Source organism: Portunus trituberculatus, chromosome 46 (genome assembly GCF_017591435.1).
Source record: "Portunus trituberculatus isolate SZX2019 chromosome 46, ASM1759143v1, whole genome shotgun sequence".
In the NCBI taxonomy this organism is placed as follows: Eukaryota; Metazoa; Arthropoda; class Malacostraca; order Decapoda; family Portunidae; genus Portunus; species Portunus trituberculatus.
In genome coordinates, this window is record NC_059300.1 from 9,475,505 (window position 1) to 9,494,450 (window position 18,946).

The window sequence follows — 18,946 nt, forward strand, 5'->3', positions numbered from 1 at the left end:
CACACACACACACACACACACACACACACACACACATATATATATATATATATAAACAGTAAGCCCCCCCCCTCACTTGGTGAATTAATTAGTCTGGCAAAGCTACCGCCAAATGTGAATTTCGCCAAGCACGAATTCTTTGTACCATATAAATTGCCTAAAAAATGCCTCAATCAGTCTTTGATCATTGCCAAAGTCCCTCTTTTGACCGCTAAAATACCATCTTTCGAGCTTTTTGATCATTGCCAAAGTCCCTCTTTTGACCGCTAAAATACCATCTTTCGAGCTGAAATAAAATCTTTTGCCTTTTCATATTAGAACACGTACAAAACAGACCAATAAACAATAAATAAAGCTAATAAGACATGATATAAAGGCTGTAACTCGCGTTTTTTAACACGTTCCCCTCGTCCACTTTCGTCCTTGCCGCCACCACCATTGTCCTTACTGCCACCGGTACCACCTGTAGCGCTGGTAGAGGCCATGTTGGCGGTAAATTGCCAGAATTCATTCCTACGCTAGCAGAACAGAGGGTAGCACAAAAACAAAATGGCTGAAGGGGACTCTCACACAGCATTCTGATAGGTTTAGAGAGAGGTCTGACGTCACCGTGGAGCCACGTGGTTCGAATGTCCACACACAATTTTAAACAAAGGCTTCCAGCCTCTCTCCCTGCTGCTGCCAGTTGCCCTGCTGCAGTCATGAAAACAATATTCTCCTGCATTCTGTCTGTAGTTTCCACAATAGAGAAGCCTCTATCTCTTTCCGTCCAAACACTGCCTTCTTGTTTGTTCAAGTAGTTCCCCTCTTTCATACCATATCTTCCCACCTTTGAAGTGCCTTTCCTCTCCTATCACCATCTTAAACTCTGCTCACACACATTCTCTTCATAAATCTATTGGTCTTCATCCCCTCAATCTGAGCATATATCTTAGTGTGTTCCTTCTCAACCCATTCCACAGCTCCACAATTTACATTATTTGCACATTGCTCATACTATATCTCTCATGCACACTCAGTGTTTCTAGCCTGTTTAATAGAGATGTAGGAATTTATCCTATTATATCCAAAAGAAAAAAAGTTAAAATGTCAAAGGTCACCTAAATTTCCAGAAGTGTTTCAGCAAGTAAAATTTCTAGTTAAAAATGTTTGACAGGGACAGCACAAGCATGCTAAGTTTAGAAGAAAAGGATAGGTGAGTGTCAATGCAGAAGAGGTATAGCAGTCTAAGTTTTGCTGGATGGACAGACAAAGGAATTAAATTTTTGAGGCATAGGACAACACGAAGGTTGCACTGCTCTATATGGAAATTATACAAAGATAATAAACTAAGTGCTCTGAGGCTTTACTCCAAAAACAATTTTATTCTTGTGTTGTCCATCAAATAAATGACAATGTAAAATTAAGGAAAGACTCATCCTTTGAGTGGAGAGGCTAAGAAGTTATAACTTGGAGGAACTGACAGTGTCACTCTTCTAACACACACACACACACACTGGGTTCATAACCCAGAAAAGTACAGTAAGAAAGGACTAAAGAAACTTACGTATGAGCGGAATGTAATGTATTCCAACATAAATGGAGTGATATCGGGGATTTTAGAACTCAACGATTACTTGAGGGACAAGAACCCAGATATTGTGGGTCTTACTGAAACAAAACTGAGAGAGGGAGAAGACCTGATGATGGTTGGAGAAGGGAAATATAATGTTTGGAAAAGAAATAGAGTAGGTAAGATGGGAGGAGGAGTGATGTTGCTGGTTAAAAAAGATATAAAGGTGGATCAAGTGAAAGAAGGTATGGGAAAGGCAGAAGTGCTAAAGATCAGAGCAGAAACTAATGAAGGAAAAAGAGGCACTACATAGTGGTGTACGTACCACCTAAGACAAATGCATGGTCAGTACAGGAATATGAAGAAATGATAAGTGATACAGGAACATGTCTGGAAGAAATGTTGGGTGGCTGTGAACGAACTATAATGATGGGAGATTTTAATTGTAAAGAGGTGTGTTGGGAGGACTGGTCAATGGAAGGATCAGAGACAACATGGGGAAATACACTATTGACACTGGCAATGGAAAATGTGTTAACTCAGTGGGTCAAAGAAGATACTAGGTTTGGAGGAGAGGAGCATCGTCAAGACTGGACTTGGTCTTTAGTACAGAGCCAATGGTCATTGAGGAGATGAGGGTGGAGTGCCCTTTAGCAAAGAGTGATCATGCAGTTTTGGAGTTCAAGGTGATAGATGAAGAGAAATCTAGAAGAAATGAAGAATATAAAGTGGGAAGATGGAATTATGCCAAGACAGATTTTGGAAACCTAAAGAAATTCTTTCAAGAGACAAATTGGATGAAATTCAAGAGTGCTAAGGAGCAAATGAAAAGTGGAAGGAATTTATAAAAATATACAAAGAAGGTGAGAAAAATTTGTACCAATAAGACAACATAGAAGTTGGAAAGCAGGACTGGTTTAACGATAGATGTGAAAAGGCTAGAACAAGAAAAGAGGATGCATGGAAGAGGTGGAGAAGGAAAAGACGGATTAAGCAGTGGGAAAGTTACAAAAGAGCAAGAAATGAATATGTGTTGATTAGAAGAGAAGAAAGAAAGAAACAAGAAAAGGATATAATTGATAAATGTAAAGACCAACCAAGGCTTTTTACAGACATGTGAACAACAACATCAAAAATAGAAAGTATTGAAAGTTTAGAAGTAAATGGAGTATGCAGTGAAGATCCCAGGAAATGGCAGAGGCTATGAATGGATGCTTTCGGAAGGTATTCACAAAGGAGACTGCTTTTGACAAACCACTGGTAATGGAACAGAAAGGGATTATGAAGGAGTTTCAAGTAACTGTGGAGGAGATCAAGAATATGATGGGGAGTTTAGAAGTGAGAAAAGCTGTGGGACCTGATGGGGTATCAGGATGGATTTTAAGAGAATGCAGGAGCAACTGGCAGAAAAAGTTTGTGAAGTAATTGATGCCTCATTAAGGGAAGGTGTAGTGCCCCAAGACTGGAAAAGAGCTAACATTGTCCCAATCTATAAATCAGGTAACAAGAGAGACCCATTGAACTATAGACCAGTGTCACTTACAAGTGTGGTAGCTAAGATGTGTGAGAGGGTGGTGAAGAATAGATGGACAGACTTCTTGGAGAAAAATGACATACTTTGTGAGTGTCAATTTGGTTTTAGAAAAGGGCGTTCATGCACGACAAACCTGATATGTTACTATTCGAGGGTGATAGATGTAATACAGGAAAGAGATGGTTGGGCTGATGGAATATATCTGGATTTAAAAAAGGCCTTTGATAAGGTACCACACCGGAGACTGATCTGGAAACTTGAAATGGTAGGAGGAGTGCATGGCAGTTTACTAAAATGGATGGAAGACTTTTGGTAGGAAGAGAAATGAGAACAATAATTAAGGACAGACCATCAGAATGGGGCTTGGTGGAGAGTGGAGTTCCACAGGGATCAGTGTTGGCACCAGTAATGTTCGCGGTCTACATAAATGACATGGTGGATGGGGTGTCCAGTTATGTGAGCCTATTTGCAGGCGATGCAAAATTGTTAAGAAAAGTGAGATGTGACAAAGATTGCGAACTACTCCAGGAAGACTTGGACAGAATATGGAAATGGAGCTGTACATGGCAAATGGAGTTCAACACGACAAAATGCAAGAAAATAGAGTTTGGCAAGAGTGAAAGAAGAATCAGGAGTATGTACAAGATAGGAAATGAAGACATAAAACCAGTCATGAAGAAAAAGACCTTGGGGTGACAATTACCAATGACCTATCGCCAGAGAGACATATAAACAAAATAATTGGAGAAGTATTGAACTTATTGAGGAACATAAGAGTGGCGTTCGTATATTTAGATGAAGAAATGATGAAGAAAATAATTACTGCAATGATAAGACCGAGGCTTGAATATGCAACAATACAGTGGGCTCGAACTTAAAGAAACACATAAGGAAACTAGAGAAAGTACAGAGGGCTGCAACAAAAATGGTGCCTGACTTAAGAGATTTGACTTATGAAGACAGACTGAAAAGAATGCAACTTCCGACCCTGGAAAACAGAAGAAAGGGAGACCTGATAGCAATATACAGAGTGATGATTGGCATGGAAAAAATGGATAGGGAAGATCTGTGTATGTGGAATGAAAGAATGTCGAGAGGGCATGGGAAAAAACTAAAATGGCCACTTATAGGAGAGATGTGAAAAATATAGCTTCCCTCATAGAAGGGTGGAAGCATGGAATAGTTTAGACGTGGAAGTGGTCAACGCAAGGAATATTCATGATTTTAAGAAAAAGCTGGACATTAATAGATATGGAGACGGGACAACACGAGCATAGCTCTTTTCCCGTATGTTACAATTAGGTAAATACAATTAGGTAAATACACACACACACACACACACACACACACGGGATGTAAATCGAGGAGTTGTGACCTTGTTGTCCCGGTGTGTGGTGTGTGCCTGGTCTCAGACCTATCCCAAGATCGGAAATAATGAGCTCTGAGCTCGTTCCGTAGGGTAACGTCTGGCTGTCTCGTCAGAGACTGCAGCAGATCAAACAGTGAATTACACACACACACACACACACACACACACACACACACACACACACACACACACACACACACACACACATACACACACACAGTATAGCATACAAATTAAATAATAACTGCTTAAAGTTCTGATGTTTACCAAGATGCCTCTGTGCAGCTAAGTTATTAGTGTGTATATATATTACCATAACAAAATAAAATGTGTTATTGTTGTACGTTTGTTGCAGATACAGCTGTTTGGAGGGCCGGAATACTATGTATAATTCTAAATATCATCTAAAGTTATGAACACGATCTGGTGCAAAACATGAATAGAGTTTGTGCAAGATGGTATGAAAGAAACAGTACTAGTATCCTTTTTATGCTACTTGACAAATGCATAGAATCATGTGTACAAATTTCTTGGAAGTAACCATGTCTGAGTTATATTTAATGTGCATATTACGGTGTTGTGGTTAACATATCATCATAATATGAAAAAACCCTGGGAATCCATCCTTGACTACTTGTAAGGGGCTTGTTTCATTCAAGTGAAAAGTTATTCTCATTTCCACAATCCTAGACTTCTATTAAATAGTTTTCTCTTGAACAAGTACACCATTAAGGTTTTCCTCTAAAACAATGAGATTAGCTCAGTTAAGCCTTTTTTTCTTTTTATAAATATGTGGATGTCTTATAACAAGACATATACGGTAACTTGTCCAAAATTGTTATACAAACAGATTTTGGTTATTGGCGAGCGATAAAAGGATAGAGCTAGACTAAGATAATATATCAAAAAAAGAAAAACTATTTAAAAATCTCTGTTAAGTAAAAATATTTTAAACTAAATTCACTAGATCCATCTGAGGGAAAAAAGGCAGTTGATACTATCCTAATTTAACCTCAAAATATAAAGAGGCTGAAGAAGGTGAGTGGGGGTGTATAGGACATCCCTTCCGTACCGTTTGAGCGCAGCTTGAGAAGAACACACCTTCGCCCTACAATCAAGAAATATTACGTGTAACTGTTAAGTCTCGATTGAATGCTAAAGAAAGATACTGTGCTTCGCTTCTTGTTAAATGTGAGGCAGACAGGCAGACATCCACATAAGTGCATGTATGGAGGTTGTTGTTAAGTCATTAACTGGAACAGCAGTATATGTACATATGCTTTATGAGAGAGAGAGAGAGAGAGAGAGAGAGAGAGAGAGAGAGAGAGAGAGAGAGAGAGAGAGAGAGAGAGAGAGATTGAAGAAGACAGAAATAAGCCAAAATATCAAGAATATTAGACAGTGGCAATGGATAAGACTTGCCTTATGATTACACTAACATGGCAGAAATTAATGTAAAGCAAGCAGTGTTTCTTGTCAACCAGGGAAACAAGTCGGGAAGGATTGCAAACAGGTCTGATAGGGTCAACACATTAGAAATCAGGTGTTTAATTTCTACAGTGGATTCTTTATGAACAAAAGCTTTAGTTAATCATAAATATTAAATCAGTCTTTCCCTCAGCAATTTCTCGACATACTTGAATGTTCGGCTTGGTGTAAAGACTTACCTGATCTTGGTTTGGGTAAGGGTTCCTCTCGATCACCTTCCCTTCTCTCTCCTCCTCCAACACCTCTTTCTGGGTCTTTGGTGAGTGAGGCATCAGCACCCCCTCCCTCCACCCTTCCCTCCTGGTTGGCAGTAGTGGTGTTGGTGGAAGTAGACCCCACCACAAAGGCACTATTCTCTTCTTTGGTGATGCTCATGTAGAAGCACAGATCTGTCTTCTTCATGATATGTCTTGGGCCTGGGTTGAGCATGATGGTGTCTTCATAAAACTCTGGGAGCTCGGCTGGCCGGACCCCAACAAGAGCCACACCATACCTGTGGAGTGAGTGGGATGAATAAGGCTGGAAGTGAAAAAAGAATCATTGCATATGGATAGGTAAATATAAAGGTAAAAGATCTTGAGAGAGAGAGAGAGAGAGAGAGAGAGAGAGAGAGAGAGAGAGAGAGAGAGAATAATCATTACCTTATAAACAACATTTATTAACAAAACCCACTCACACAAAAGAAAGAAAGAAAAAGGCTTGAAGAAGGAAGTATTTGACACATACTTGCGATGAGAGTGGAAGCTGGCGTAGGTGAAACTTTTCCCCTCATACTCCCCGAAGAACCGAGAGTCGCTCAGCTTGATGTGGTAGATCTCATTGCCTGAACACTTCCCATACAGCCGGTGCCAGTCCTCCTGCGACGCCTGGCCCTCCCTGGAACACATCAGGAAGATGATGGTGAGAAAGAGAAGGAAGGAAGGAAAAAAAAGGAGTACAAGAAGGAGGAAGAGAGACAAAGGTGGTGTGAAGAGGATAACGAAATGGGAGAGTGAGAGTGATATCACCAGAAAGGAGAATAATGTTAATCTCTGAAATGTGGCTGGTGAAAGGTTATGTTCTCTCTCTCTCTCTCTCTCATTAATTATGCCAGCCAATTACTCCTAATCAACCTAACACACCTTACAACTTTCTCAACTGGAGAGCTCATTAATTTCTCCTCTGCTGAGGGGCTTTCCTCATCACGGGGCGTGTGAACCGCGAGGGGTGAGTGGCACGGTACAGGGGCACATCTAGTAGCTACTTTGTCGACTAACTGACTTAATTTCTACACCATTTTGCTCCCATCATTACTTTCCTCAACGGGAGAGCAAAGCTGATGGTAAGAAATTCGTACATTTACAGAAAGAATTAGGGGGAGAAGGCCAACAATGAGTCCCGGCCACATGCCTACTCATCGACCATGACAGTTGCATAATAGTTTTACAAAGCTCTCTTCACACACAACATGCCGAAAATACTCACTGTGGTGAAATACAGAATGGTAAAGTGAGAGAATATTCTTAAGCAAAAATGAGGTTAGCCTGCCCCGCGTGATGACTGGTGTTGACACTATCTTCACAACATGCCATCTTTTGTTTTACCGAAGATCACACATGCAAGACCAGGGTGATCTTGAACAACACACGGATTATACACGCTGACATTACTGGCACTTTCGAAGTAGAGACGCATTATTTTCGACTGAGGAAGTAACTCTTACCTTCCTTTGCCTCAACATATAGTCACTGGTTTAAGGCGTTAATGGCCACATAATTATAATCAGAAATCATTAAACAAAAAGCTATGTGTGGGTAATACCAATATATCTTGGGTAATACCTCCCATGTATCTGGCATCTGTCAGCAGCATGGAGACATCCACCACTATTCCCATTCCCAATGTGCCCAAAGCAGCATTTTGCAACGATTCATTACTCTCTCCTCTATAAGCCGTTTTCTTGCCGTGTCTTCCCCAAGATAAATCTCAAGTAAAGGTATCTCTTAGTACTAGTATTCATAAACGCTTCCTTCTTTAATGTTAACTATTTTCAAAGGTCAAAGAGATAAGTGGTCGAGTTCTCAAGTGTGTTTTTAATTGATAATGTAAAATATTTGTTAAACTATAGCTAGAATACCGAAAAACGTTCTGGAAATTCCTACTGGAAGTAATCACTAGGTAAACTAGGTACACCAAAATGTTTGAAAATTTGGTGCAAGGAGTGACGCATGAAATGGTTTTAATTGAGAAATGCCAAGACCAACATTAGGACAAGATCAGTACTGGGACACTTAGGCTTTCTTTCTGTGGTTACATTTCATTGTTTATGAATTTATCACAACCACTGAGATACCTATGAAAGTAATGGAGGTAGCGTAGCGACTTATATCATTATACACAATTATATACTTACCCACCCCTTCTTATGAGTCTGGACTGCGAGCTTTAATCGCCTTAGTTCCTGGGTATATTTAAATACTCTTTTGGAAAAAACACATCCCTACAAAAATTGATTGAATAGAATAATGAAATTACAGGTAAGGAAAGTGCGTCTGCTCCATACCTTACTAACTATTGCAGAAGGAGGGAGCGAATCATTATTTTATTCGTAAGTCGGACAAAAATCTCCAAAAAAAGGATTCATTGCTCACACGGGACCCAATCTAGACATCGGGACCCCTGGTATTTCGGAGCTTACATCGCCCTTAAAAGTGTCTCGAAATGGTACCTAGGGGAAGGTAAGAGTAGGAATGATGGTCGCACTAGCAGTCGCACGGAAAGGAGAGGTAGTGAAGACCCTACGTGGGAGAAAAGAACAGATGCGTCATTGAGAGAGAAAACCAGGTAGAGTACACACTGTGAAGAGGAAGCGTGGAGAAAACAAGAACGTAACAAGTAAACGTACAAGTAAAGACAGAGAAGGTGAACGGGAACGAAGCGGAAGGAAGAGGAAGAGAGTAAAAGAAATTGAAAACATCGAGAGGGAGAAGAAGGAGGAGGAGGAGGAGGAGGAGGAGGAGGAGGAGGAGGAGGAGGAGGAGGAGGAGGAGGAAAAGTAAAAGAAATTGAAAAGAGAGAGAGAGAGAGAGAGAGAGAGAGAGAGAGAGAGAGAGAGAGAGAGAGAGAGAGAGAGAGAGAGAGCGTAAAGGACGGAAATGGACGAAACGGAAGGAGGGGAAGGGGAGCAGAAGTAATAGGATACATCGAGAGAGAGAGAGAGAGAGAGAGAGAGAGAGAGAGAGAGAGAGAGAGAGAGGTCCCCTGAGACTCACTGGCCGCGGGAAGTGTGCAGCAGCAGCGTCACTAGGGTGGATATGCCCGGACTCATACAGTTGTTGGCGAGCAGGGCGTACTTGAGCTCGTCCTCACACACCACGTGCTCTGCGAACTTCACGTGCAACTTGTTCTCTGGGCGGAAGATCTGCACGTACTGGGGCACGTTGGGGGCGAAGTCCTTCACGGCCCAGGAACGCAAGATGGTGTGCTCGTCCTGCGGGATGGAAAGGACCAAGACGTCTTAGATGATTCCTTCCAACATTTCAGTTACACGTGCGAGGGTCAAGCTTTGAAAAGACAATGAAAGTTAAGACAACTGATGAAAATAAGAATAAAAAAAAAAAAAAAAAAAAAAACTTACAGGATTATCAAAAGAAATATACCCAGTAAAGAATTATTAATCCACATCCTGAAGCAGAGCCAAGAAGATATCATGATAAATTGTTGCTGCAAAGATAGTAAAAGAAGAGGCGCTTTGTCCTCCCGCAGGGTACTGACAGCGGCGGTCTTGTCGGTGTACTGTCTGGCGGCTAGGATGAAGCACGCCTCTGCCTCGCTCATCCTGGCCCGCGTGAGGTCCCCGTCCTTGAGACACGACCCCTGGATGTATATAACCCGTTGCGCCCACATTGGCACCTGCAGGATCATCTTCATCGTTGGATCCAACTCCATGGGCGACAGGAGTACCACGAAGTAGTCCTGAAGGGGGAGGAGGAGGAGGGTGGTGACGCTTGGCGAACAAGTAATTGAAGGAGCACATAACACAACTTTACACGCACACACAAAAGTATGAAGAAATGTAAGCAGTGAGTGCCATGGAAGATTCTGGCAAATCCGAGAGGCGATGTCCGGATTACCGCGTGTTGCTCGCCTGAAAGGTCTCAGTAATTACGCATTGCAGCATAAAGAAAAATCGTAACCCGTTTTTTTTTTTTTTTTTTAGATATTAGCATTCTTTGTTGAGGGCTACGATCTTGCAATTAGAGAAAGATGCTGCACTATAGGTTACTGTACTGCACTGTACTGTACTGTACTGTATAAGTAATTGGAAACACCTTTCAATATCACGTAAAAATAGTAAAAAAAAAAAAAATCCTTATGACGTATATTAATAATGGCAATAACAGTCTGATGCCAGATCTACACTGTAGACATTGTGGAAGGCTGTAGGGGTTATACGGATGGCGGATATGAAGAGAAGTATTAGGAATCTTTCTCTCTTAGCAACAGGCAGGTTTACAAGTATGTGTAGGTACACACGCTATCTCAAAATGTGTCATTATCACATGGTTCAACACCAGATGGATGTAGCCCGATAATGCTCACCACCTTATGCAAAACCATTATCAACCTCGCCACGTAAAAGAAAAAGAAAAAGAAATAAAAAAAAAAGAAATCAGCCGCACTTATCTTCGCTGTGAACACGGAAGCAATTATAGTTGCATTGATTATTAAACGCTGTGACGCGCCGTGTATGTCTTACTCTCCTCCTGGCTACACCACCTACAGGTACAGGTACAAGTATAATACTAAAAACGAGACAGTTCATTGTATGTCTACAAGGGAAGTGGTGGCTATTCCTTGAGTTTTAGGGGAGGAAAACTATATAAAGATTTGAATTGTGCAACGTCCATATCCAGATGTTTGAATACAAAGTCGAGATTATCAAAATGGACACAGATTGGAAGGACAGATAGATAGAGCGATTGGTTTAATGCGCCTCAACAACAATCATGTGAGATTCCTAAAGACAGCACTGACCTGCAACAAGCTGCCTAAGGCCTGCTGGCGCCTGACAACTATTTATCTCTCATCTCCCTCGCATTGTACTTCATCAGCTACTAATTTCGTAGTTTCAAAAGAAATTTGCGATCTGCTAAATAGAATATTGGAAATTTTACGCATTGGTGAACCCTTTCTCCGTAAAGTGATTAGAAATCAGTTTTGTATAATCATGTTAAGTAGCAGATCGGTGGGCCACGAGGAGCCTCAAGAGGAGGGCGCGCTTGTTCGCTCCACTGGCTAATTGAATCCCAATGCCAGGACTCGTTCGTTTCGGTTCTTGGAAATCATTCATTCCCAAAGTCTGTGATTATCCTCTTTTTTTCCCTCTGAAAACTTAGAGAGAGAGAGAGAGAGAGAGAGAGAGAGAGAGAGAGAGAGAGAGAGAGAGAGAGAGAGAGAGAGAGAGAGAGAGAATATAGTTTCTGAAAAATTGCATATCAGATCTAATTTTAAATACAGTTTTCAGGAATAAGTTTGGGTAGAACTTGCAGTTGCGAAGTGACCTAAAAACCTAATTTGGATAGCAAAATTTACCGCATACTGCACATGAGATACGCGTCCATATCTGAGGATTTATGGAAACTACTATAAGCCAAACATGAAAACCACCAAATTGCTCATTACTTCATAAAACCAGTTCGTATGAATAAAACAGCAGATCTATCAGCGCATTGGAAGAAAAAAAAAAGCGAAATGAAGAAAAGCTCTCACGACCCAATTCTAGTGTTCGCTCTAATGAAGTCCTGATAATGAGGCCACTGCATCTTTTCCTTTTTTTTCTCCCGGAGGTCTGAGTCAACCTGACGTCCAGTCCACCTGAAGCCATACAGTTTGTACACATTCCTGTCGCACAAGCAACACCTTCATCGAGCTTCCCGCTTCCTCCTCTTCAGATATTCATGAGTGCCATTAAGGCGAATTGGCTAACTTCCTACACCAACAGGTAAGCGGGCTCTCCTCTCTCTCTCTCTCTGACAAACTTAGATATCTTGGAGGTATATGCTTAATGAACTGCGTACTTATTATGTAGTTATCTTCGTATGTATATATGTATGTATATGTATGTACGAATGTATGTATACATGTATGTATGCATGCGTGTATAGCGAAGAATAGCCATCATAACCTTGTCCTGCATGTATTTTCATCTATCGTTTATTATGTGGGAGCTGGCATACATGTTCTTTACTCAAGCTAATTAACGCATCACTATTCCACCTCTTCCAGTGCAATTAGTGCTGAATACTCGTGGCCCAACGAAGCACGAGGAACCCACCAAATAAATGTATGCTGTTGTTTGCCTTCTCCCATTATACTCATATGCCAGAGACACACATTCTACCTGTGCAAGAGGCAAGGGAACTACTGTGAACCGCCACTCACAAGACGGAACAGCACGGGAGTTGATGGTAATGGCCACTAATGGGTGAGGGACTTACTCTAACACACTCACAGGAACGAGAACTCTGACAGCCCTCCTCCTGCTACAGACACACACACACACACTCCGCGCTCCGTGGAGAGCAGACGTGCCTCCTTGCTCAGAGTGTCGTCTACCTAACACTCCACACGCTAAATAATGTGCTTGGAGTGAGAACTGTCACTAGTACAAAAGGGCAACCAGAGCGAGTGAACGAGTGTACAGAGTGAACGTAGCCTGGTGGCGTGTACATGGGAGTGATCGGAGGTGTGAGAACCTCCACACTCCAAACGACAGCGCAGAAACCACACAAAGGCCAGCCATAAACAGCCGCCAACGCATCCCACCACACACACAAAGCTACCAGGCCTGGCCCCAGTGACCACACACACCACATGCTCCCAGGAAGAGTGAAATGAAATGGATAGACCTGTAAGAAATAAGTTACCAAATTCAAAATATGTTGATGAGGCCCAGGAGCAAAACCAAAAGTGGCCAGTCAAAATATGAGTCCATCTTCAACAGGGCAACAATGCAAGGTAGATTGCTAATGTTGGAGAAGAGATTTGAGGAGTTGGTGAAGGAATTAAAAGTTCAGAGGAGTGAGGAGGAGCAGGACAGAGAATTCCGCAAGGCTTTGAAGGAAAGAGTTAAGAGACTGGAGGAAAATGAAATAACGATTGGTGGATGAGAATGCACACTTGAGAGTGGAGGTTGGAAAATACAAGAGACGGTTGGAGGAGAAAATGGAGAAAGTAGTAAAGGAGAAAGATGACTTTAAGGAAATGATTAGTGAGCAGAATGAAAGGTTTGAAAGGAATGGGAACTGAAGAAAACACAATGGACTGAGTCGAGGGAAGCAGAGATGGTTGGATTACAAGAAATAATTAAAGATCAGTTGAAGGAAGACAAAAAAGAAAGGTCCAAGGAACTGGTTAATGTAATGAAGAATAAGGAAACATTGATAAGAGAAATAGCAGAAAAGAAGAAGAGTGTGTTAATATTTGGGATGAAAGAACAAAATATAACATATAAGCCTAAGAGAATTAAGGAAGAATTAAAAACGGTAAGAGATCTGTTCAAAAATCTAAATGATGATGAAAAAAAGACCTACAAGAAGAAGTGGAAGAGATCCATAGACTGGGTCCGTATAAGGAGGGAGTAAGGAGACCGATTAAAGTAGTACTGAAGTCACAACAATCTGCGGAGGATATCCTATATAGAACATCAAAGTTAAGAGAGGTAGAAGGTTGTAAAGAGGTGTTTGTGAAAAAAATAGAAATGAGGAAGAGAGGAGAAGATATAAGGAATTGGTGGAAGAGGCGAGAAGGAAAAATGATGAGCGGTCTGAGGAGGAAAAGAAAAGTTTTTGGAGAGTTATAGGAGAGAGAGTCAGAAAGTGGTATGTGGAAAGAAGGAATGCGGAGGAACCCCTAGAGGAGCAGTGGGTGGACCGTAATGTATACTAATATAGATGGGATACTGTCAAGTAGATTGGAATTGCAAGACTATATGATGGTGGAGAAGCCTGATATAGTGTGTTTGACAGACAAAATTGCATGAAAAAACAAAGATAAATTTGGATAATAAATATAATATATGGAGAAAGGATAGAGAGTAAAGGTGGAGGAGGAGTTATGATTATGACGAAGAAATAAATGTGGATAAGGTTTGGTATGGGAAGAACAACGCAGAAGTGATAAGCATAAGGATAAAAAGTGATGGAAAAGAATTAATAATCATGGTGACCTATGTACCTCCTAAAACAAATTCTTGGACATTAAGGGAATACGACAATATGATCAAGGATACTTTACAGAGTTTGGAAAGTGTATTATCTGGAAAAAGAAAGGTGATACTAGTAGGAGATTTTAATTGTAAGGAGGTGGATTGGGAAAATCTAGTAAGTGGTGTTGGAGAGGAAGCATGGGAGAGAGATTTCTTAATCTAATGATGGAAAATATGATGGAACAGAGGGTGAAGGAAAATACTAGATATAGAGGAGATGATGAACCGGCTAGACTGGATTTGGTGTTAACAAGAGAAGTGTACCTATGTGGAGATATACAATACAAATGTCCTTTGGGAAAGAGTGATCATGTGGTTATGGAAATGCAGATAGCAACAACACAGCGAAGGAGAGATGAGACATACAGGAGTGGTAGATTGAATTATAGAAAGATGGACACAGAAAGTTTGAAAAATTATTTCAGAAAATTAGATTGGGAGGAGATGTTACAAATCAGAGAAGTGCAAAAAAATATGAGATTTTTATGAAATATTATAAAGAAGGAGTTATGAAATTTGTACCAAAGTATAAACCGAGAGAGGAAGGAAGAAAGGATTGGTTTAATGCAACTTGTGTTAAGGCTAAGGAAAAGAGAGATGTGGCTTGGAAAAGATGGAAAAGAGCAGGAATATACTAAATAAGGAGAATTATAGAGTGGCGAGAAATGAGTATGTGAGGGTAAGGAGGAGGAAGAAAGAAAATTTGAAAAAGATATTGTAGACAAGAGTAAGGAACATCCAAAATTGTTTTACAGGTTCATAAATGGTAAACTTAAAAAGAGAGAGTCCATTGAAAGATTAAAAGGAGAGCAAGGGATAGTAGATGACCCTAAGAATATAGCGGAATTGCTAAATAATAGGTCAACAAGTATTTACTAAAGAAACAATGTTTGTAAAGCCTCAGAATGTACAAGGAAATGTGCACATGGATGACATTAAGATACCTAAAAAGGAGTTATATAAAATGTTGGAGGAACTTAAAGATGATAAAGCGATGGGACCAGATGAAGTTTCAGGAAAATTATTGAAGGAATGTAGAGAAGAATTGATTGATCCATTATATGATATTATAAGGTGCTCATTAGAAACAGGGAAGTACCAGTAGAGTGGAAAAGAGCTGAAGTGGTGCCCATTTATAAGGGAGGCAGTAAGGAAGAGCCTCTTAACTATAGACCTGTGTCTCTAACAAGTGTGGTCGGTAAGATTTGTGAGAGGGTGATAAAGAAATATTGGATACGGTTCCTGGAGGATCATAAGTTATTATCGGATCATCAATTTGGCTTTAGGAAAGGGAGGTCATGTGTAACAAATCTACTGAGCTTTTATTCAAGAGTGGTTGACAAAATACAAGAGAGAGAGGATGGATGGACTGTGTATATTTGGATTTAAAAAAGCTTTTGACAAGGTACCTCACATGAGACTGCTATGGAAATTAGAGATTTATGGAGGACTGAAAGGAAAAGTGTTAAAGTGGATGGAAAACTACTTGAGATGGAGGGAGATGAGAACGGTAATAAGGGATGCAAAGTCGGACTGGTTGGTGGTGGAGAGTGGAGTCCCACAAGGCTCAGTGCTGGCACCAATACTTTTCCTTGTCTATATTAATGACATGCCAGAGGAGTAAACAGTTATATTAATTTGTTTGCGGATGATGCGAAGTTGTGTAGGTGTGTGAAGAGTGAAGAAGATTGTGAAATTTTACAGGCAGATCTGGATAAGATTTGGGAGTGGAGCAAGAGGTGGCAAATGGAATTTAATCTGAGCAAAAGTCATGTGATGGAGATGGGGAAGAGTGGAAGACGGCCAAGAGGGTCATATAAGATGGGTGAAGAAGTAGTGTTGAAAAAGGTGGAAAAGGAAAAGGATTTGGGAGTGATAATACAAGACCATGGGCAGTTTGAGGCTCATATTGATAAGATGTTTGGAGAAACATATAATTTGATAAAAATATTGGATTAGCCTTCCATTATATGGATAAAGATATGATGAAGAAATTAATTAGTACGGTAATTAGACCAAGATTGGAATATGCTGGAGTGGTTTGGTCCCCTTATAAAAAGAAGCATATAAGGAAGTTGGAGAGATTGCAGAGAATGGCAACAAAAATGGTTCCGGAATTGGCAGAAATGACCTATGAGGAGAGATTAAAAGAAATGAATTTGCTTACCTTGGAACAAAGAAGAGAAAGAGGAGATTTAATACAGGTTTATAAACTGTTGAACGGACTGGATGAAGTGGATAATGAGCAAATGATGTTGAGAGAGGAAAATTTAAACAAAACTACGAGATCGCATAGTAAAAAGATAGCCAAGGGAATATACTTGAAGGATGTGAAGAAATATAGTTTCCCACAAAGATGTGTGGAGGTGTGGAATAGTTTGAGTGAGGAGGTGGTGTCAGCGAGGAGTGTGCATAGTTTTAAAGGAAAGTTGGATGTGTGTAGATATGGAGACGGGGCCACACGAATATGATACCTAGGCCCTGTAAAATTACAACTAGGTGAATACAACTAGGTGAATACACACACACACACACACACACACACACACACACACACACACACACACACACACACACACATGCAAACGCACACACACACACACACACAGGGAGTAAAGTGGAATGCAATTCAGGCCAATTAACAGAGGAGAGAGAGAGAGAGAGAGAGAGAGAGAGAGAGAGAGAGAGAGAGAGAGAGAGAGAGAGAGAGAGAGAGAATGTGTGTACAGACTCGTAAAGCAAGGGCAGATGGGGCTGATGATGGCTGAATCGGTCGTCCATAAAAGAAAACCTCCCATCAAACTTTTAGAATACCTTCACAACAGCCGCTACAAAACTAACAACACACGAGACTAAAAATCAGAAAAAAGTCTCCTATCTTAATTAAGAAAATTGCAACAACAACAAGAACAACAACAACAACAACAACAACAACAACAACAACAACAACAACAACAACAACAACAACAACAACGTTCCTATTTTTACTCCTCTTACATAAAGGAAAGGAGACGCCGAGAGACAGCAGGACAAGGAAGCCGCAGTGTCCTTTAACACCTCCACTATGATACGAAACAATGAACTGCACCAAAAGTAATGAATGAAATCTTTATAAGCATCTACAAGAAGAAGCGGATTATGACGAACAGATTTTACATTTTCGATTCACCTTAACCACTTCAGTATCATGACATGTTTCCATATTCATTCTGCTTACTATTTGGTGTTTTTATAAAGCTTCAGAAAATTATGTGGGGATTAGAATAGTGAAGGCAGTGGCCACTAATCTTCTGACCTCCATAGACACTTCCTAAAGTCAATAAAATAGTTTAATCGTACACAAATCTTAAGGTAAAAATGTGTCCCAATATTGAAAGATTTAAAGATTGGAGGCGCCTGCAGAACAATATGTATCAGTAATTAAGGAGAAATGTGCCAAATAAAAGTTAAATAGTTAATTAATTACTCACCTGTAAGTGTGGATGGGCGTAAAACTCATTAAGGAAGTCCATGATGGTGTCAGCCTGAAGATTAGTGGAGCAAACCACCACGTGCTTCTCACTCTGCGCTCTATGGGCCGAGTACGTCCCTCCGAGCTTCTTTCTCTCCATCCACGTAAATGCCAGCTGCTCGAACTGCGGGGCGCGGGAAAACAACGACATTCTCAGAGTTTATGGGAAGAGGAATGAGAGGGAAACAGGAAGAAGGGCAAGGGAAGGAAGAAGTATAAACCTCCATAATTTTCACGAGTTTATTCGGGGACAGGAGGCAGAGCGGTATGTTAGGAAGACAGACAGTCGGGGAGGAGTGGAGGAAGACGCCGCATGACACAGTATTATAAACGAGACAAGAGAGGGTGTGCAGGTCCAGTGGAAATTGATGTCACGGATTTCAAAACAATTAGGCCGAGAGTGGTACTGACTGCGACATAACTAAACAGAGAAACATTATAGCGTCCCATTAGATAAAACTCTTGAAATGTGTGTCATGGAAAATTAAGAGTTTTGGGAGGCAGAATATGAAAGGTAAGGAAATGTCAAACAATAGAAAAGATAGTACGAAAACTGTGCTATAACAAAAGACAACGAATGATTTCTAAGATAAACAAAGAATGCGGATGTAAAGGACGAGGTAGATAACGAAATAATGGCATGAAAACAAAAGTGAAAGGAGATATCGTGTATATTTTTACGGAAAGGATAAAAAATGGCGGGAGGGGAAAGGGAGCGGAGAAAAAAAAGAGATGCAGCGTAAAGGTACTGGGTGGGAGGGAGAGAGGAGGGTGAGAGGAGGGAGTTGTGACGGTAATTATGATAAAGGACCCCATGAATATTTCTCTCTTCCATTCCCTGCTTCCCACCTTCACCTAACACGCCCTCCAGCTATTATGAAGACGAGTGGCACCTGTGGAGGCGATGGCTGCTCAAACGGAGGAGAGTTAAGAGCTCATGACCACTGGGCTGCTCTTGGGAAGATGGGCAGCGAGATTACTAAAGATATGCTCACCTGACCTTGTTGGGATGACTTAAAATGTGTGTGACTTAAAGAGGGAGGTCTTATGAGGGATCTGCAGTGTGTGGGAGGACGATGAATGATCTTAATGGGAGTGACTTAGTGAGACAAATCTGACCTTGAACTGATTTTGAGCGAGCTGACTCAAAACGGAGATTACCCGAGTAAAAACAACGATGAATTGACAGTGAGATGAATGGCATAAGACTTAACTGATCTTAACATGACTCTGATGGAAACCAC

At 40.8% G+C, this 18,946-nt stretch overlaps 1 protein-coding gene across 23 annotated transcripts in view; it reads right to left on the reverse strand.

Moving 5' to 3' along the window:
- The window catches only part of LOC123519872 (potassium channel subfamily T member 2-like), a 624,454-nt gene that overhangs the window by 96,283 nt on the left and 509,225 nt on the right, over positions 1–18,946 (reverse strand). For 20 of the 23 annotated variants that reach the window (XM_045281478.1, XM_045281488.1, XM_045281484.1 and 17 more), the window contains 6 exons: positions 17,662–17,826; positions 9,697–9,897; positions 9,195–9,412; positions 6,670–6,819; positions 6,123–6,436; positions 5,528–5,563 (listed from right to left, as the gene is read on the reverse strand). In XM_045281478.1, coding sequence (XP_045137413.1) covers positions 5,528–5,563; positions 6,123–6,436; positions 6,670–6,819; positions 9,195–9,412; positions 9,697–9,897; positions 17,662–17,826 — 1,084 coding nt within the window. The remainder of the gene's footprint in view (positions 1–5,527; positions 5,564–6,122; positions 6,437–6,669; positions 6,820–9,194; positions 9,413–9,696; positions 9,898–17,661; positions 17,827–18,946) is intronic. The other 3 variants (XM_045281480.1, XM_045281479.1, XM_045281487.1) reach the window with 1 other exon arrangement.